Source organism: Ranitomeya imitator, chromosome 6 (assembly GCF_032444005.1).
Source record: "Ranitomeya imitator isolate aRanImi1 chromosome 6, aRanImi1.pri, whole genome shotgun sequence".
In the NCBI taxonomy this organism is placed as follows: domain Eukaryota; kingdom Metazoa; phylum Chordata; class Amphibia; order Anura; family Dendrobatidae; genus Ranitomeya; species Ranitomeya imitator.
The window spans coordinates 512,305,095-512,329,216 of NC_091287.1; the positions used below are offsets into that span (position 1 = coordinate 512,305,095).

Sequence of the window (24,122 nt, forward strand, 5' to 3'; positions counted from 1 at the left end):
CTACATCCATAGTACACACACAGCCCTGCTACATCCATAGTACACACACAGCTCTGCTACAGCCATAGTACACACACAGCTCTGCTACATCCATAGTACACACACAGCCTTGCTAAATCCATAGTACACACACAGCTCTGCTACATCCATAGTACACACACAGCTCTGCTACATCCATAGTACATACACAGCTCTGCTACATCCATAGTACACACACAGCTCTGCTACATCCATAGTACACACACAGCCTTGCTACATCCATAGTACACACACAGCTCTGCTACATCCATAGTACATACACAGCTCTGCTACAGCCATAGTACACACACAGCTCTGCTACATCCACAGTACACACACAGCCCTGCTACATCCATAGTACACACACAGCTCTGCTACATCCATACTACACACACAGCTCTGCTACATCCATAGTACACACACAGCTCTGGTACATCCACAGTACACACACACAGCTCTGCTACATCCATAGTACACACAGCTCTGCTACATCCAAAGTACACACCCAGGTCTGCTACATCCATAGTACACACACCACTCTGCTACAGCCATATTATACACACAGCTCTGCTACATCCATAGTACACACACAGCTCTGCTACATCCATAGTACACACACAGCTCTGGTACATCCACAGTACACACACACAGCTCTGCTACATCCATAGTACACACAGCTCTGCTACATCCAAAGTACACACCCAGGTCTGCTACATCCATAGTACACACACCTCTCTGCTACAGCCATATTATACACACAGCTCTGCTACATCCAAAGTACACACCCAGGTCTGCTACATCCATAGTACACACACCACTCTGCTACATCCATAGTACACACACAGCTCTGCTACATCCACAGTACACACACAGCTCTTCTACATCCATAGTAAACACACAGCCTTGCTACATCCATAGTACACACACAGCTCTGCTACATCCATAGTACACACACAGCCTTGCTACATCCATAGTACACACACAGCTCTGCTACATCCATAGTACACACACAGCTCTGCTACATCCATACTACACACACAGCTCTGCTACAGCCATAGTACACACACAGCTCTGCTACATCCAAAGTACACACAGCTGTGCTACAGCCATAGTACACACACAGCTCTGCTACATCCAAAGTACACACAGCTCTGCTACATCCATACTACACACACAGCTCTGCTACATCCATAGTACATACACAGCTCTGCTACAGCTATAGCACATACACAGCTCTGCTACATCCATAGTACACACACAGCTCTACTACATCCATAGTACACACACAGCTCTGCTACAGCCATAGTACATACACAGCCCTGCTACAGCTATAGCACATACACAGCCCTGCTACATCCATTGTACACACACAGCTCTGCTACATCCATAGTACACACACAGCTCTGCTACAGCCATAGTACACACACACAGCTCTGCTACATCCATAGTACACACACAGCCCTGCTACATCCATAGTACACACACAGCTGTGCTACATCCATACTACACACACAGCTCTGCTACATCCATAGTACACACACAGCCCTGCTACATCCATAGTACACACACAGCTCTGCTACATCCATAGTACACACACAGCTCTGCTACATCCATAGTACACACACAGCCCTGCTACATCCATAGTACACACACAGCTCTGCTACAGCCATAGTACACACACAGCTCTGCTACATCCATAGTACACACACAACCTTGCTAAATCCATAGTACACACACAGCTCTGCTACAGCCATATTACCCACACAGCTCTGCTACATCCATAGTACACACACAGCCCTGCTACATCCATAGTACACACACAGCCCTGCTACATCCATAGTACACACACAGCTCTGCTACCGCCATATTATATACACAGTTCTGCTACATCCATAGTACACACACAGCCCTGCTACATCCATAGTACACACACAGCTCTGCTACATCCATAGTACACACACAGCCCTGCTACATCCATAGTACACACACAGCCCTGATACAGCCATAGTACACACACAGCTCTGCTACATCCATAAAAAACACACACACAGCCCTGCTACATCCATAGTACACACACAGCCCTGATACAGCCATAGTACACACACAGATCTGCTACAGCCATAAAAAACACACACACACAGCTCTGCTACAGCCATAAAAACCACACACACAGATCTGCTACAGCCATAGTACATACACAGCTCTGCTACATCCATAAAAAACACACACACAGATCTGCTACAGCCATAAAAACCACACACACAGATCTGCTACAGCCATAGTACATACACAGCTCTGCTACATCCATAGTACACACACAGCCCTGCTACATCCATAGTACACACACAGCTCTGCTACAGCCATAGTACACACACAGCTCTGCTACATCCATAGTACACACACAGCCTTGCTAAATCCATAGTACACACACAGCTCTGCTACATCCATAGTACACACACAGCCCTGCTACATCCATAGTACACACACAGCCCTGCTACATCCATAGTACACACACAGCTCTACTACCGCCATATTATATACACAGTTCTGCTACATCCATAGTACACACAGCTCTGCTACCGCCATATTATACACACGGTTCTGCTACATCCATAGTACACACACAGCTCTGCTACATCCATAGTACACACAGCTCTGCTACATCCATAGTACACACCCAGCTCTCCTACATCCATAGTACACACACAACCATGCTACATCCATAGTACACACACAGCTCTTCTACAGCCATAGTACACACACAGCTCTGCTACATCCAAAGTACACACAGCTGTGCTACAGCCATAGTACACACACAGCACTGCTACATCCATAGTACATACACAGCTCTGCTACAGCTATAGCACATACACAGCTCTGCTACATCCATAGTACACACACAGCTCTACTACATCCATAGTACACACACAGCTCTGCTACAGCCATAGTACACACACAGCCTTGCTAAATCCATAGTACACACAGCTGTGCTACAGCCATAGTACACACACAGCTCTGCTACAGCCATATTACCCACACAGCTCTGCTACATCCATAGTACACACACAGCCCTGCTACATCCATAAAAACCACACACACAGATCTGCTACAGCCATAGTACATACACAGCTCTGCTACAGCTATAGTACATACACAGCTCTGCTACATCCATAGTACACACACAGCCCTGCTACATCCATAGTACACACACAGCTCTGCTACAGCCATAGTACACACACAGCTCTGCTACATCCATAGTACACACACAGCCTTGCTAAATCCATAGTACACACACAGCTCTGCTACAGCCATATTACCCACACAGCTCTGCTACATCCATAGTACACACACAGCCCTGCTACATCCATAGTACACACACAGCCCTGCTACATCCATAGTACACACACAGCTCTGCTACCGCCATATTATATACACAGTTCTGCTACATCCATAGTACACACACAGCCCTGCTACATCCATAGTACACACACAGCTCTGCTACATCCATAGTACACACACAGCCCTGCTACATCCATAGTACACACACAGCCCTGATACAGCCATAGTACACACACAGCTCTGCTACATCCATAAAAAACACACACACAGCTCTGCTACATCCATAGTACACACACAGCTCTGCTGCATCCATAAAAACCACACACACAGATCTGCTACAGCCATAAAAAACACACACACAGATCTGCTACAGCCATAGTACATACACAGCTCTGCTGCATCCATAAAAACCACACACACAGCTCTGCTACAGCCATAAAAACCACACACACAGCTCTGCTACAGCCATAAAAACCACACACACAGATCTACTACAGCCATAGTACATACACAGCTCTGCTACATCCATAAAAAACACACACACAGATCTGCTACAGCCATAAAAACCACACACACAGATCTGCTACAGCCATAGTACATACACAGCTCTGCTACATCCATAGTACACACACAGCCCTGCTACATCCATAGTACACACACAGCTCTGCTACAGCCATAGTACACACACAGCTCTGCTACATCCATAGTACACACACAGCCTTGCTAAATCCATAGTACACACACAGCTCTGCTACATCCATAGTACACACACAGCCCTGCTACATCCATAGTACACACACAGCCCTGCTACATCCATAGTACACACACAGCCCTGCTACATCCATAGTACACACACAGCTCTACTACCGCCATATTATATACACAGTTCTGCTACATCCATAGTACACACAGCTCTGCTACCGCCATATTATACACACGGTTCTGCTACATCCATAGTACACACACAGCTCTGCTACATCCATAGTACACACAGCTCTGCTACATCCATAGTACACACCCAGCTCTCCTACATCCATAGTACACACACAGCCCTGCTACATCCATAGTACACACACAGCTCTTCTACAGCCATAGTACACACACAGCTCTGCTACATCCAAAGTACACACAGCTGTGCTACAGCCATAGTACACACACAGCACTGCTACATCCATAGTACATACACAGCTCTGCTACAGCTATAGCACATACACAGCTCTGCTACATCCATAGTACACACACAGCTCTACTACATCCATAGTACACACACAGCTCTGCTACAGCCATAGTACACACACAGCCTTGCTAAATCCATAGTACACACAGCTGTGCTACAGCCATAGTACACACACAGCTCTGCTACAGCCATATTACCCACACAGCTCTGCTACATCCATAGTACACACACAGCCCTGCTACATCCATAAAAACCACACACACAGATCTGCTACAGCCATAGTACATACACAGCTCTGCTACAGCTATAGTACATACACAGCTCTGCTACATCCATAGTACACACACAGCCCTGCTACATCCATAGTACACACACAGCTCTGCTACAGCCATAGTACACACACAGCCTTGCTAAATCCATAGTACACACACAGCTCTGCTACAGCCATATTACCCACACAGCTCTGCTACATCCATAGTACACACACAGCCCTGCTACATCCATAGTACACACACAGCCCTGCTACATCCATAGTACACACACAGCTCTGCTACCGCCATATTATATACACAGTTCTGCTACATCCATAGTACACACACAGCCCTGCTACATCCATAGTACACACACAGCTCTGCTACATCCATAGTACACACACAGCCCTGCTACATCCATAGTACACACACAGCCCTGATACAGCCATAGTACACACACAGCTCTGCTACATCCATAAAAAACACACACACAGCTCTGCTACATCCATAGTACACACACAGCTCTGCTGCATCCATAAAAACCACACACACAGATCTGCTACAGCCATAAAAAACACACACACAGATCTGCTACAGCCATAGTACATACACAGCTCTGCTGCATCCATAAAAACCACACACACAGCTCTGCTACAGCCATAAAAACCACACACACAGCTCTGCTACAGCCATAAAAACCACACACACAGATCTACTACAGCCATAGTACATACACAGCTCTGCTACATCCATAAAAAACACACACACAGATCTGCTACAGCCATAAAAACCACACACACAGATCTGCTACAGCCATAGTACATACACAGCTCTGCTACATCCATAGTACACACACAGCCCTGCTACATCCATAGTACACACACAGCTCTGCTACAGCCATAGTACACACACAGCTCTGCTACATCCATAGTACACACACAGCCTTGCTAAATCCATAGTACACACACAGCTCTGCTACATCCATAGTACACACACAGCCCTGCTACATCCATAGTACACACACAGCCCTGCTACATCCATAGTACACACACAGCCCTGCTACATCCATAGTACACACACAGCTCTACTACCGCCATATTATATACACAGTTCTGCTACATCCATAGTACACACAGCTCTGCTACCGCCATATTATACACACGGTTCTGCTACATCCATAGTACACACACAGCTCTGCTACATCCATAGTACACACAGCTCTGCTACATCCATAGTACACACCCAGCTCTCCTACATCCATAGTACACACACAGCCCTGCTACATCCATAGTACACACACAGCTCTTCTACAGCCATAGTACACACACAGCTCTGCTACATCCAAAGTACACACAGCTGTGCTACAGCCATAGTACACACACAGCACTGCTACATCCATAGTACATACACAGCTCTGCTACAGCTATAGCACATACACAGCTCTGCTACATCCATAGTACACACACAGCTCTACTACATCCATAGTACACACACAGCTCTGCTACAGCCATAGTACACACACAGCTCTGCTACAGCCATAGTACATACACAGCTTTGCTACAGCTATAGTACATACACAGCTCTGCTACATCCATAGTACACACACAGCCCTGCTACATCCATAGTACACACCCAGCTCTCCTACATCCATAGTACACACACAGCCCTGCTACATCCATAGTACACACACAGCTCTGCTACATCCATAGTACACACACAGCTCTGCTACATCCATAGTACACACACAGCCCTGCTACATCCATAGTACACACACAGCTCTGCTACAGCCATAGTACACACACAGCTCTGCTACATCCAAAGTACACACAGCTCTGCTACAGCTATAGCACATACACAGCTCTGCTACATCCATAGTACACACACAGCTCTGCTACATCCATAGTACACACACAGCCCTGCTACATCCATAGTACACACACAGCTCTGCTACAGCCATAGTACACACACAGCACTGCTACATCCATAGTACATACACAGCTCTGCTACAGCTATAGCACATACACAGCTCTGCTACATCCATAGTACACACACAGCTCTACTACATCCATAGTACACACACAGCTCTGCTACAGCCATAGTACACACACAGCTCTGCTACAGCCATAGTACATACACAGCTCTGCTACAGCTATAGTACATACACAGCTCTGCTACATCCATAGTACACACACAGCCCTGCTACATCCATAGTACACACACAGCTCTGCTACAGCCATAGTACACACACAGCTCTGCTACAGACATAGTACACACACAGCCTTGCTAAATCCATAGTACACACACAGCTCTGCTACAGCCATAGTACACCCACAGCTCTGCTACATCCATAGTACACACACAGCCCTGCTACATCCATAGTACACACACAGCCCTGCTACATCCATAGTACACACACAGCTCTGCTACATCCATAGTACACACACAGCCCTGCTACATACATAGTACACACACAGTTCTGCTACATCCATAGTACACACACAGCTCTGCTACCGCCATATTATACACACAGTTCTGCTACATCCATAGTACACACACAGCTCTGCTACATCCATAGTACTCACCCAGCTCTTCTACATCCATAGTACACACACACAGCCCTGCTACATCCATAGTACACACACAACTCTGCTACATCCATAGTACACACACAGCTCTGCTACATCCATAGTACACACACAGCCCTGCTACATCCATAGTACACACACAGCTCTGCTACATCCATAAAAAACACACACACAGCTCTGCTACATCCATAGTACACACACAGCTCTGCTACAGCCATAAAAACCACACACACAGATCTGCTACAGCCATAAAAAACACACACAGCTCTGCTACATCCATAGTACACACACAGCTCTGCTACAGCCATAAAATCCACACACACAGATCTGCTACAGCCATAAAACCACACACACAGATCTGCTACAGCCATAGTACATACACAGCTCTGCTACAGCTATAGTGCATACACAGCTCTGCTACATCCATAGTACACACACAGCCCTGCTACATCCATAGTACACACACAGCTCTGCTACAGCCATAGTACACACACAGCTCTGCTACATCCATAGTACACACACAGCCTTGCAAAATCCATAGTACACACACAGCTCTGCTACAGCCATATTACCCACACAGCTCTGCTACATCCATAGTACACACACAGGTCTGCTACATCCATAGTACACACACAGCCCTGCTACATCCATAGTACACACACAGCTCTGCTACCGCCATATTATATACACAGTTCTGCTACATCCATAGTACACACACAGCTCTGCTACCGCCATATTATACACACGGTTCTGCTACATCCATAGTACACACACAGCTCTGCTACATCCATAGTACACACAGCTCTGCTACATCCATAGTACACACCCAGCTCTCCTACATCCATAGTACACAGACAGCCCTGCTACATCCATAGTACACACACAGCCCTGCTACATCCATAGTACACACACAGCTCTGCTACATCCATAGTACACACACAGCTCTGCTACAGCCATAAAAACCACACACACAGATCTGCTACAGCCATAAAAAACACACACAGCTCTGCTACATCCATAGTACACACACAGCTCTGCTACAGCCATAAAATCCACACACACAGATCTGCTACAGCCATAAAAACCACACACACAGATCTGCTACAGCCATAGTACATACACAGCTCTGCTACAGCTATAGTGCATACACAGCTCTGCTACATCCATAGTACACACACAGCCCTGCTACATCCATAGTACACACACAGCTCTGCTACAGCCATAGTACACACACAGCTCTGCTACATCCATAGTACACACACAGCCTTGTAAAATCCATAGTACACACACAGCTCTGCTACAGCCATATTACCCACACAGCTCTGCTACATCCATAGTACACACACAGCCCTGCTACATCCATAGTACACACACAGCCCTGCTACATCCATAGTACACACACAGCTCTGCTACATCCATGGTACACACACAGCTCTACTACCGCCATATTATACACACAGCTCTGCTACATCCATAGTACACACAGCTCTGCTACATCCATAGTACACACCCAGCTCTCCTACATCCATAGTACACAGACAGCCCTGCTACATCCATAGTACACACACAGCCCTGCTACATCCATAGTACACACACAGCTCTGCTACATCCATAGTACACACACAGCCCTGCTACATCCATAGTACACACACAGCTCTGCTACAGCCATATTATACACACAGCTCTGCTACATCCATAGTACACACACAGCTCTGCTACATCCAAAGTACACACAGCTGTGCTACAGCCATAATACACACACAGCACTGCTACATCCATAGTACACACACAGAGCTCTGCTACAGCCATAGTACACACACAGATCTGCTACATCCATAGTACACACATAGCCCTGCTAAATCCATAGTACACACACAGCTCTGCTACATCCATAGTACACACACAGCCCTGCTACATCCATAGTACACACACAGCTCTGCTACATCCATAGTACACACACACAGCTCTGCTACATCCATAGTACACACACAGCCCTGCTACATCCATAGTACACACACAGCTCTGCTACCGCCATATTATATACACAGTTCTGCTACATCCATAGTACACACACAGCTCTGCTACCGCCATATTATACACACGGTTCTGCTACATCCATAGTACACACACAGCTCTGCTACATCCATAGTACACACAGCTCTGCTACATCCATAGTACACACCCAGCTCTCCTACATCCATAGTACACACACAGCCCTGCTACATCCATAGTACACACACAGCCCTGCTACATCCATAGTACACACACAGCTCTGCTATAGCCATAGTACACACACAGATCTGCTACATCCATAGTACACACATAGCCCTGCTAAATCCATAGTACACACACAGCTCTGCTACATCCATAGTACACACACAGCCCTGCTACATCCATAGTACCCACACAGCTCTGCTACAGCCATATTATACACACAGCTCTGCTACAACCATAGTACACACAGCTCTGCTACATCCAAAGTACACACCCAGCTCTGCTACATCCATAGTACAAACACCGCTCTGCTACAGCCATATTATACACACAGCTTTGCTACAGCCATAGTACACACACAGCTCTGCTACATCCATAGTACACACACAGCCTTGCTACATCCATAGTACACACATAGCTCTGCTACATCCACAGTATACACACAGCTTTGCTACATCCACAGTACACACACAGCCCTGCTACAGCCATAGTACACACACAGCTCTGCTACATCCATACTACACACACAGCTCTGCTACCATACTACACACACAGCTCTGCTACATCCATAGTACACACACAGCTCTGCTACAGCCATAGTACACACACAGCTCTGCTACATCCATAGTACACACACAGCTTTGCTACATCCACAGTACACACACAGCCCTGCTACAGCCATAGTACACACACAGCTCTGCTACATCCATAGTACACACACAGCTTTGCTACATCCACAGTACACACACAGCCCTGCTACAGCCATAGTACACACACAGCTCTGCTACATCCATAGTACACACACAGCTCTGCTACAACCATATTATACACACAGCTCTGCTACATCCATAGTACACACACAGCTCTGCTACAGCCATAGTACACACACAGCTCTGCTACATCCATAGTACACACACAGCCTTGCTACATCCATAGTACACACACAGCTCTGCTACATCCATATTACACACACAGCCTTGCTACATCCATAGTACACACACAGCTCTGCTACATCCATAGTACATACACAGCTCTGCTACATCCATAGTACACACACAGCTCTGCTACATCCATAGTACACAGCCTTGCTACATCCATAGTACACACACAGCTCTGCTACATCCATAGTACATACACAGCTCTGCTACAGCCATAGTACACACACAGCTCTGCTACATCCACAGTACACACACAGCCCTGCTACATCCATAGTACACACACAGCTCTGCTACATCCATACTACACACACAGCTCTGCTACATCCATAGTACACACACAGCTCTGGTACATCCACAGTACACACACACAGCTCTGCTACATCCATAGTACACACAGCTCTGCTACATCCAAAGTACACACCCAGGTCTGCTACATCCATAGTACACACACCACTCTGCTACAGCCATATTATACACACAGCTCTGCTACATCCATAGTACACACACAGCTCTGCTACATCCATAGTACGCACACAGCTCTGGTACATCCACAGTACACACACACAGCTCTGCTACATCCATAGTACACACAGCTCTGCTACATCCAAAGTACACACCCAGGTCTGCTACATCCATAGTACACACACCTCTCTGCTACAGCCATATTATACACACAGCTCTGCTACATCCATAGTAAACACACAGCCTTGCTACATCCAAAATACACACCCAGGTCTGCTACATCCATAGTACACACACCACTCTGCTACATCCATAGTACACACACAGCTCTTCTACATCCATAGTAAACACACAGCCTTGCTACATCCATAGTACACACACAGCTCTGCTACATCCATAGTACACACACAGCCTTGCTACATCCATAGTACACACACAGCTCTGCTACATCCACAGTACACACACAGCCCTGCTACATCCATAGTACACACACAGCTCTGCTACATCCATAGTACACACACAGCTCTGCTACATCCATACTACACACACAGCTCTGCTACAGCCATAGTACACACACAGCTCTGCTACATCCAAAGTACACACAGCTGTGCTACAGCCATAGTACACACACAGCTCTGCTACATCCAAAGTACACACAGCTCTGCTACATCCATACTACACACACAGCTCTGCTACATCCATAGTACATACACAGCTCTGCTACAGCTATAGCACATACACAGCTCTGCTACATCCATAGTACACACACAGCTCTATTACATCCATAGTACACACACAGCTCTGCTACAGCCATAGTACACACACAGCTCTGCTACAGCCATAGTACATACACAGTCCTGCTACAGCTATAGTACATACACAGCTCTGCTACATCCATAGTACACACACAGCCCTGCTACATCCATTGTACACACACAGCTCTGCTACATCCATAGTACACACACAGCTCTGCTACAGCCATAGTACACACACAGCCTTGCTAAATCCATAGTACACACACAGCTCTGCTACAGCCATATTACCCACACAGCTCTGCTACATCCATAGTACACCCACAGCTCTGCTACATCCATAGTACACACACAGCCCTGCTACATCCATAGTACACACACAGCCCTGCTACATCCATAGTACACACACAGCTCTACTACCGCCATATTATACACACAGTTCTGCTACATCCATAGTACACACACAGCTCTGCTACATCCATAGTACACACCCAGCTCTTCTACATCCATAGTACACACACACAGCCCTGCTACATCCATAGTACACACACAGCTCTGCTACATCCATAGTACACACACAGCTCTGCTACATCCATAGTACACACACAGCCCTGCTACATCCATAGTACACACACAGCTCTGCTACATCCATAAAAAACACACACACAGCTCTGCTACATCCATAGTACACACACAGCTCTGCTACAGCCATAAAATCCACACACACAGCTCTGCTACAGCCATAGTACATACACAGCTCTGCTACAGCTATAGTACATACACAGCTCTGCTACATCCATAGTACACACACAGCCCTGCTACATCCATAGTACACACACAGCTCTGCTACAGCCATAGTACACACACAGCTCTGCTACATCCATAGTACACACACAGCCTTGCTAAATCCATAGTACACACACAGCTCTGCTACAGCCATATTACCCACACAGCTCTGCTACATCCATAGTACACACACAGCCCTGCTACATCCATAGTACACACACAGCCCTGCTACATCCATAGTACACACACAGCTCTGCTACATCCATAGTACACACACAGCCCTGCTACATCCATAGTACACACACAGCTCTGCTACATCCATACTACACACACAGCTCTGCTACATCCACACTACACACACAGCTCTGCTACATCCATACTACACACACAGCTCTGCTACATCCATAGTACACACACAGCTCTGCTACATCCATAGTACACACACACAGCTCTGCTACATCCATAGTACACACACAGCCCTGCTACATCCATAGTACACACACAGCCCTGCTACATCCATAGTACACACACAGCTCTGCTACATCCATAGTACACACACAGCTCTGCTACATCCATAGTACACACACACAGCTCTGCTACATCCATAGTACACACACAGCCCTGCTACATCCATAGTACACACACACAGCTCTGCTACATCCATAGTACACACACAGCCCTGCTACATCCATAGTACACACACAGCTGTGCTACATCCATACTACACACACAGCTCTGCTACATCCATAGTACACACACAGCTCTGCTACATCCATAGTACACACACACAGCTCTGCTACATCCATAGTACACACACAGCCCTGCTACATCCATAGTACACACACAGCTGTGCTACATCCATACTACACACACAGCCCTGCTACATCCATAGTACACACACAGCTGTGCTACATCCATACTACACGCACAGCCCTGCTACATCCATAGTACACACACAGCCCTGCTACATCCATAGTACACACACAGCTCTGCTACATCCATACTACACACACAGCTCTGCTACATCCATAGTACACACACACAGCTCTGCTACATCCATAGTACACACACAGCTCTGCTACATCCATAGTACACACACAGCCCTGCTACATCCATACTACACACACAGCTCTGCTACATCCATACTACACACACAGCTCTGCTACATCCATACTACACACACAGCTCTGCTACATCCATACTACACACACAGCCCTGCTACATCCATACTACACACACAGCTCTGCTACAGCCATAGTACACACACAGCTCTGCTACAGCCATAGTACACACACAGCCCTGCTACATCCATAGTACACACACAGCTCTGCTACATCCATAGTACACACACAGCCTTGCTACATCCATAGTACACACACAGCTCTGCTACATCCACAGTACACACACAGCCCTGCTACATCCATAGTACACACACAGCTCTGCTACATCCATAGTACACACACAGCTCTGCTACATCCATACTACACACACAGCTCTGCTACAGCCATAGTACACACACAGCTCTGCTACATCCAAAGTACACACAGCTGTGCTACAGCCATAGTACACACACAGCTCTGCTACATCCAAAGTACACACAGCTCTGCTACATCCATACTACACACACAGCTCTGCTACATCCATAGTACACACACAGCTCTACTACATCCATAGTACACACACAGCTCTGCTACAGCCATAGTACATACACAGCTCTGCTACAGCTATAGTACATACACAGCTCTGCTACATCCATAGTAAACACACAGCCCTGCTACATCCATTGTACACACACAGCTCTGCTACAGCCATAGTACACACACAGCTCTGCTACAGCCATAGTACACACACAGCCTTGCTAAATCCATAGTACACACACAGCTCTGCTACAGCCATATTACCCACACAGCTCTGCTACATCCATAGTACACCCACAGCTCTGCTACATCCATAGTACACACACAGCCCTGCTACATCCATAGTACACACACAGCTCTACTACCGCCATATTATACACACAGTTCTGCTACATCCATAGTACACACACAGCTCTGCTACATCCATAGTACACACCCAGCTCTTCTACATCCATAGTACACACACACACAGCCCTGCTACATCCATAGTACACACACAGCTCTGCTACATCCATAGTACACACACAGCTCTGCTACATCCATAGTACACACACAGCCCTGCTACATCCATAGTACACACACAGCTCTGCTACATCCATAAAAAACACACACACAGCTCTGCTACATCCATAGTACACACACAGCTCTGCTACAGCCATAAAAACCACACACACAGATCTGCTACAGCCATAAAAAACACACACAGCTCTGCTACATCCATAGTACACTCACAGCTCTGCTACAGCCATAAAATCCACACACACAGATCTGCTACAGCCATAGTACATACACAGCTCTGCTACAGCTATAGTACATACACAGCTCTGCTACATCCATAGTACACACACAGCCCTGCTACATCCATAGTACACACACAGCTCTGCTACAGCCATAGTACACACACAGCTCTGCTACATCCATAGTACACACACAGCCTTGCTAAATCCATAGTACACACACAGCTCTGCTACAGCCATATTACCCACACAGCTCTGCTACATCCATAGTACACACACAGCCCTGCTACATCCATAGTACACACACAGCTCTGCTACATCCATACTACACACACAGCTCTGCTACATCCATAGTACACACACAGCTCTGCTACATCCATAGTACACACACAGCCCTGCTACATCCATAGTACATACACAGCCCTGCTACATCCATACTACACACACAGCTCTGCTACATCCATACTACACACACAGCTCTGCTACATCCATAGTACACACACAGCTCTGCTACATCCATAGTACACACACAGCTCTGCTACATCCATAGTGCACACACACAGCCCTGCTACATCCATAGTACACACACAGCCCTGCTACATCCATAGTACACACACAGCTGTGCTACATCCATACTACACACACAGCCCTGCTACATCCATAGTACACACACAGCTCTGCTACATCCATAGTACACACACAGCCCTGCTACATCCATAGTACACACACAGCTGTGCTACATCCATACTACACACACAGCCCTGCTACATCCATACTACACACACAGCTCTGCTACATCCATAGTACACACACAGCTCTGCTACATCCATACTACACACACAGCTCTGCTACATCCATAGTACACACACACAGCCCTGCTACATCCATACTACACACACAGCCCTGCTACATCCATACTACACACACAGCTCTGCTACATCCATAGTACACACACACACAGCCCTGCTACATCCATACTACACACACAGCTCTGCTACATCCATACTACACACAGAGCTCTGCTACATCCATACTACACACACAGCTCTGCTACATCCATAGTACACACACAGCTCTGCTACATCCATAGTACACACACAGCTCTGCTACATCCATACTACACACACAGCTCTGCTACATCCATAGTACACACACAGCTCTGCTACATCCATAGTACACACACAGCTCTGCTACATCCATAGTACACACAGTACATTCAGCTCTGAGCTGCAGCCCACCAGGCATTCTCATCCAGGGCAGGTGATACCCGGCAGTCTCTAGAGTAAAGGATGATGGAACTGTATGTGCGCAGTCACTGCCACTAGAGCTAGCAGAGGAGGACGCCACCGGCGACAGGAGACTGAACAGAGCCAAAGGGATGAGTGACGTGGGGGGAGGGGAGCTAAGGGGTTAACAGCTGCAAAAATGATCCATATATTAAAATTCCTTGTATTGGAAAACTTGTTTAATTATGAATGGAGAAAATGACCAGAAAACATCCTGCTATTGGTGACAAGTACAACAAGCTGTGAGGTCACATAACAGCCGGTCACTGGGAGGCCCAGCACCAGGACCCAGTGACCCCAGCTGTATATTCACCTATAGGGACACGCGGATTATTGATTGTTATCTCTATCTTCCTCTGTCCCTTATATTTCCAGTCTGTAGATAACTCATTATATACCCAGTTATGTATCTTAGTGGCTCCCCAATAATATTACCAGTAGTGTGCTCACATATTTGGAGGTAAGTAAGTGCACCTGACCTGGCACCGCCACATACATAATTAACAGCCCAATCCCGTGCCCATGAATACTTCATCGATGACTTTACCCGTTGAATGCCTTCCCAGCTTCAGCATCCTCAGCGATCTCAGCAGTCTCAGAATTTGTACTATCCTCCCCACGTTCTCAAGGTCGGTACTCTCACCAAAGCAGGATTCCACCACCAATGTAATGTAAAAGGGTAGGATGGCAATGAAGTCTATGATGTTGACCACACTCCTCATGAAACGGCATTTATCTCTCACACATAGGAACCTGAGAACTAGCTCCACTGTGAACCAGGAGACACAGATGTACTCCATCACATTTAGGAGAGGTTGGTCTATGGAGTTGACCTCCGAAGAGATCAGAACCATGTTAGCTATGGAGACCACCACAAAAGTCATAGAAACAGTGCCAAAGGTCTTAGCTGCTACAGAAGATCCAGGCTTCTCCAAGACATCCCAGAGCTTCTGCCTCAAGTCTTCAAATGCCACCCCTGTGAAGTCGTCTTCTTCAGCCTCAATCTCCTCCTCATCCTTCTTGATGTCAATTGTCTCAATCTTTAACTTCTTCCTGAAATATCTGTCCCTGCAGCAGTGGTCAATGCTCAGCTCATCAATGCCCCAATATTCAATCTCTTGGAGGAAAGACACTGCACACAGCTGGTCCATGACATGCAAGTGTCCAGTCTTGTAGTAGTTCATGATGTACTCAAACAATTGGGAGCTCCTGTCAAAGAAATACTCATTGTCCATCAAGTTGGCATCATCACACAGGTCATACACCTCGTCCCCTCCTGACGTTGCCAGCTTGCCCAGGCGAGTATGTGGATGGCTGGATAAGATTTGCTGTGAGAGAATGAATCTGCTGCCCCCCACATTGATGTTAAAGTGATCTCTGGGGGCTACAGAATAATCACTGCAGAAGACACTGGAGTCCAGGGAAAGAGCAGAATCTGAATCTCCGCAGGCAGTAAACGACATCTGCTTCTTCAAGTTACTGCTGCCAAAATGCGGGGGCAACTTGAGACCCCCTTCATCATCAGATTGAGATGGGACCTCGGAGAAGAAGAAACGTGGGAGCATCTGTCCTAGAGCAGGATCAGGCTGTGATCTGCAGAAGATCTCCCTGCTGTCAGCTGCTGCTGCCGCTCTCTGAAGTCGTGACTACCTGAGCAGAGTGTCTGCTGCTTGCCTGGCGATCACCACTCATGGAGACGTGGTAATTGCTCCTTTTGTCTTGGTCTCTCCCTCCCTTTGGTGCTGAAAACTTCCCTAGGCTCAAGTGAACAAAAGACTCATCCCGCGACGGATCACATTAATGTGGCAAAAGGGTTCTGTGAGCTGTAAAGCATTGTGAGAGGGGACAGGGCTGTGAGCTTTCTGCACTCTCTGGGTGGTCAGGGTTTATGTGCTTTACCACCTTCAGAATAGACAATAGTCTGCACCTTCAGCACCACCAGAGTGGACAGCGTTCAGCACTCTCAGGGTGGACAGCGTTCAGCACCACCAGAGTGGACAGCGTTCAGCACCACCAGAGTGGACAGCGTTCAGCACTCTCAGGGTGGACAGCGTTCAGCACCACCAGAGTGGACAGCGTTCAGCACCACCAGAGTGGACAGCGTTCAGCACGCTCAGGGTGGACAGTATTCAGCACCACCAGAGTGGACAGCGTTCAGCACTCTCAGGGTGGACAGCGTTCAGCACTCTCAGGGTGGACAGCGGTCAGCACTCTCAGGGTGGACAGCGTTCAGCACTCTCAGGGTGGACAGCGTTCAGCACTCTCAGGGTGGACAGCGTTCAGCACTCTCAGGGTGGACAGCGTTCAGCACTCTCAGGGTGGACAGCGTTCAGCACTCTCAGGGTGGACAGCGTTCAGCAATCTCAGGGTGGACAGCGTTCAGCACTCTCAGGGTGGACAGCGTTCAGCACTCTCAGGGTGGACAGCGTTCAGCACTCTCAGGGTGGACAGCGTTCAGCACTCTCAGGGTGGACAGCGTTCAGCACTCTCTGGGTGGACAGTGTTCTGTGCTTTACCACCTTCACAGTGGCAGCCTCCTGTGTTTTCAGCTCTGTAATGGTTCTGTACTATCAGCACCTCCAGAGCTCACAGCGTTATGTATTTTCCACATCATGAAAGTGGGTGTGATCTGTACTTTCAGCACCACCAGAGTGGACAGTGTCCTGTACTTTCAGTACCATTAGAGTGGACAGTGTCCTGTACTTTCAGCACCACCAGAGTGGACAGTGTCCTGTACTTTCAGGACTATCAGAGTGGACAGTGTCCTGTACTTTCAGCACCACCAGAGTGGACAGTGTCCTGTACTTTCAGGACTATCAGAGTGGACAGTGTCCTGTACTTTCAGCACCACCAGAGTGGACAGTGTTCTGTACTTTCAGGACCATCAGCGTGGACAGGGTTTTGTGTACTTATATGACTAGGGATGAGCGAACCTTTTAAGGTTCGGTTCGGCTGGGATCGTGAACTTCCCGATATTCACCAACCTTATAAGAACCCTGTTGAATTCAATAGAAGGCAAAATGAAACACATAGACAACACCTTCAGGGGGTCCCTAAAGCTGCCAAAGCAGCTCAAATTAGGGGCAGACACCAGAAAAATGACGGAACATGTGAGTGCCGTCCAAATTTTGCACACCTATGTCCTTGTAAATCCGACATTTCATCTGCTGCATACAATAAAATCAAAGCATTAGTTAACAGAATAAACAGATATATACACATAGATTAGATATATATAAAGATATCAGTCACATATATAATTAGTACAGTGCTTTTGTAGCTTACTGTACATGTATTTTATTACTAAATAAATATTTTCTGGAAAAATGACGTGGGATCACCCAAAACTTTATTAACCAGCAGAGAGAAAGGTGACAGGGAAAAGGGGCAGATGTTTATTGCCTGGGAAGGGGGTACTACCCATGCAGCAGCTTCCCAGGTTATTAATATCAGCTCATAGATGTATACTTAGCATTTACTGGTTATTAGAATGGAGACCCCCCAAAATGATGTAGGGTCCGCCTATAATTACTAACCAGCAAAGGCTATGCAGACAGCTGTGGGCTGATATTGATAGCCTGGGAAGGGGCCACAGATGACAGCATGGGGAGCACAATGTGCTCACAGCTTACACTTTCAAAATGGTGCTGAAGCCACATGTCTGCTTTTTATTTTGAAAGGGACATGTGACTTTGGCAGCCAATGATACAAACCCTGGTGTCTAAAAGTTATGGATGGTTTCTGCGCCCTGATTGGCTGCCAGAAACTCCACACATTAAGTTAATAAAAAAATTAATAAACAAATTAGAGTTTGCAGCTCCTCTGACTTCTCCCCACCCCCTCCCGTCATCAAACAGGTCCATGCCACTCCTCATACAGCACCACTATCCTAGCCAAAGTCCTAACAAAAGCATTAGTGGAAACCGAACTTTGACCGAATTTTGTCGATTTTGAGGAAAATGCTCTGGAATCAAAACATAAATCTGAATGTGCAAGGTTTGTGCCGACTGAGATTGGCGAACGTTTTCCCAACACGTTAGCTCATCTCTATTTAGGACCATCAGTGTTCCGTAATTTTAGCACCACCAGAATGGACAGCGCTCTTTACTTTCATTACTCTCCAAGGGTATATAGCTTTACATTCCCTAAAATTGGAAGGGTTTCTATACTTTTGGCCTCTTTGCAATAGACAGCAATATCCGTTTTCACCACGGTTTGCACGAACGAGTGGAAAGGGTTTCTGCTCTTTTAGTCCCATTTCCATTGTTTGCAGAACCATTAGCACGGATGCCTTTTCAGCACCATCAGAGTGGTCAGTGCTCTCTACTTTCTGTACTTTAACCTTCGTCAGGCTGCATAATTTGACAACGTTAACAGGCTGCAGAGGTACAATTGTACCTTCATATATATTTTATTGAAATTTGGCCAATATATTCTGGACCAAAACTTCAGAGATGTCACGAACTTTCAGCCCGCTACGGCTTTTCGAAAAAAAAAAATATTGCAATTTTAAAACGGAATAGTTACAATTGTACTGACTCAGCCGGACGAAGGTTAAGAGTGCACAGCCCTGTGTGTTTTCCTCCCCTCTAAGGTCAGCATGGTTTCTGTACTTTCAGCCTTAAATCCATGGTCAACACTGTTTGCTTTTAGCACAAATATCATACAGCAGTCTATGCTTTCAGAGTGGTCAACTGTCTCATCAAAATCCTCAGAGTGGTCGGCGTTCTTATGCTTTCAGTCCCATTTTCATGCATAGCCCTTTGTATTCAGCATCATTACTGTGGGCGCCTTTTCAGCACCATCGGTGGTCAGAGCTCTGTGCTGTCAGCACCATGACCTTAGGTTGCAGCTTTCAGCACCTCCAGAGCTGATGTTCACATTGCAGGAAAGTGGATGCACATATCAAAGCCAGGTGGAAACCAATAAGATGCATGTGTCCCGGCTGTCAGTCTCTATTATTATTATTATTATTTATTTATATAGCACCATTGATTCCATGGTGCTGTACATGAGAAGGGGTTACATACAAGTTACAAATATCACATACAGTAAACAAACTAACAATGACGGACTGGTACAGAGGGGCGAGGACCCTGCCCTTGCGGGCTTACATTCTACAGGATTATGGGGAAGGAGACAGTAGGTTGAGGGTTGCAGGAGCTCCGGTGTTGGTGAGGCGGTAGCTCCGGTGTTGGTGAGGCGGTAGCTCCGGTGTTGGTGAGGCGGTAGCTCCGGTGTTGGTGAGGCGGTAGTGGTGCATGCCACTAGACAAAACTGCTTCATAGCAATAGCTTCTTCTAACCTTGTTCTGTGGTACAAAAGAGACATGTAGAAAAATATTTTTTTTCTCATGGTTTAAGAATCACATGTTAAAAAGGAGGTATATAGTGATTTCTTTTTTTGTGTTTTATGATCAGGTGATACTTGCATCCAATTTATGCAGAAGCGCAATAAGTTAATTTAAAGGCGTTTTTTCTAGAAAGATAGATAGATAGATAGATAATAGAGAGATAGATGCATAGATTAAATTGTGCAAGGACAAAGGTACAGATTGAACCTATATTCCATTAGCTCCATTGGATGTATCTTAACCCCTTAGTGACAGAGCCAATTTGGTACTTAATGACCGAGCCAATTTTTACAATTCTGACCACTGTCACTTTCTGAGGTTATAACTCTGGAACGCTTCAACGGATCCCGCTGATTCTGAGATTGTTTTTTCGTGACATATTGTACTTCATGTTAGTGGTAACATTTCTTCAATATTACTTGCGATTATTTATGAAAAAAACGGAAATATGGCGAAAATTTTTAAAATTTTGCAATTTTCAAACTTTGTATTTTTATGCCCTTAAATCACAGAGATATGTCATGAAAATTAGTTCATAAATAACATTTCCCACATGTCTACTTTACATCAGCACAATTTTGGAACCAAAATTTTTTTTTGTTAGGGAGTTATAAGGGTTAAAAGTTGACCAGCAATTTCTCATTTTTACAAAACCATTTTTTTTTAGGGACCACATCTCATTTGAAGTCATTTTGAGGGGTCTATATGATAGAAAATAATAAAGTGTGACACCATTCTAAAAACTACACCCCTCAAGGTGCTCAAAACCACATTCAAGAAGTTTATTAACCCTTTACGTGCTGCACAGGAACTGAAACAATGTGGAAGGAAAAAATGAACATTTAACTTTTTTTTTGCAAACATCGTAATTCAGAACCATTTTTTTTATTTTCACATGTGTAAAAACAGAAATGTAACCATAAATTTTGTTATGCAATTTCTCCTGAATACGCCAATACCCCATATGTGGGGGTAAACCACTTTTTGGGCGCACCGCAGAACTTGGAAGTGAAGGAGCGCCGTTTGACTTTTTCAATGCAGAATTGGCTGGAATTGAGATTGGACGCCATGTCGCTTTTGGAGAGCCCCTGATGTACCTAAACAGTGGAAACTCCCCACAAGTGACACCATTTTGGAAACTAGACCCCTTAAGGAACTTATCTAGATGTGTGGTGAGCACTTTGAACCCCCAAGTGCTTCACGGAAGTTTATAACGTAGAGCCGTGAAAATAAAAAATCACTTTTGTTTACACAAAAATGATCTTTTCGCCCACAAATTCTTATTTTCACAAGGGTAACAGGAGAAATTAGACCACAAAAGTTGTTGTGCGATTTCTCCTGAATACGTCGATACCCCATATGTGACGGTAAACCACTGTTTGGACGCACCACAGAGCTTGGAAGGGAAGGAGCGCCGTTTTACTTTTTCAATGTAGAATTGTCTGGAATTGAGATTGGACGCCATGTTGCGTTTGGAGAGCCCCTGATGTGCCTAAACAGTGGAAACCCCCCACAAGTGACACCATTTTGGAAACTAGACCCCTTAAGGAACTTATCTAGATGTGTGGTGAGCACTTTGAACCCCCATGTGCTTCACAGAAGTTTATAACGTAGAGCCGTGAAAATAAAAAATCGCATTTTTTCTACAAAAATGATCTTTCTGCCCCCAAATTTTTATTTTCACAAGGGTAACAGGAGAAATTAGACCACAAAAGTTGTTGTGCAATTTCTCCTGAGTACGTTGATACCCAATATGTGGGGGTAAACCACTGTTTGGGCGCACCGCAGAGCTTGGAAGAGAAGGAGTGCCGTTTTACTTTTTCAATGTAAAATTGTCTGGAATTGAGATCGGACGCCATGTCGCGTTTGGAGAGCCCCTGATGTGCCTAAACAGTAGAAATCCCCCACAAGTGACCCCATTTTGGAAACTAGACCCCCCCATGGAACTTATCTAGATGTGTGGTGAGAATTTTGAATGCCCAACTGCTTCACAGAAGTTTAGAATGCAGAGTCTTGAAAATAAAAAATATTTTTTTTTCCACAAAAAAGATTTTTGTAGCCCCCAAGTTTTTATTTTCACAAGGGTAACAAGAGAAATTGGACCCCAAAAGTTGTTGTCCAATTTGTCCTGAGTATGCTGGTACCCCATATGTGGGGGTAAACCACTGTTTGGGCGCACGGCAGAGCTCGGAATGAAGGAGCGCCGTTTTGGAATGCAGACTTTGATAGAATGGTCTGTGGGCGTTATGTTGCGTTTGCAGAGCCCCTGATGTACCTAACCAGTAGAAACCCTCCACAAGTGACCCCATTTTGGAAACTAGACCCCCCAAGGAACTTATCTAGATGTGTGGTGAGAACTTTGAATGCCCAACTGCTTCACAGAAGTTTAGAATGCAGAGTCGTGAAAATAAAAAATATTTTTTTTTCCACAAAAAAGATATTGTAGCCCCCAAGGTTTTATTTTCACAAGGGTAACAGGAGAAATTAGACCACTAAAGTTGTTGTTCAATTTATCCCGAGTACACTGATGTGCCATATGTGGGGGTAAACCACTGTTTGGGTGCACGGCAGAGCTCGGAAGGGAAGG

General features: G+C 46.0%; 1 protein-coding gene across 1 annotated transcript in view; it reads right to left on the bottom strand.

The window, feature by feature from the left end:
- KCNV1 (potassium voltage-gated channel modifier subfamily V member 1) overlaps positions 1–17,747 on the bottom strand; it is an 81,015-nt gene extending 63,268 nt beyond the window's left edge. The window contains exon 1 of the mRNA XM_069732353.1: positions 16,730–17,747. Within this exon, the coding sequence (XP_069588454.1) occupies positions 16,730–17,747 (1,018 nt within the window). The remainder of the gene's footprint in view (positions 1–16,729) is intronic.
- Between the last annotated feature and the right edge of the window lie 6,375 nt (positions 17,748–24,122).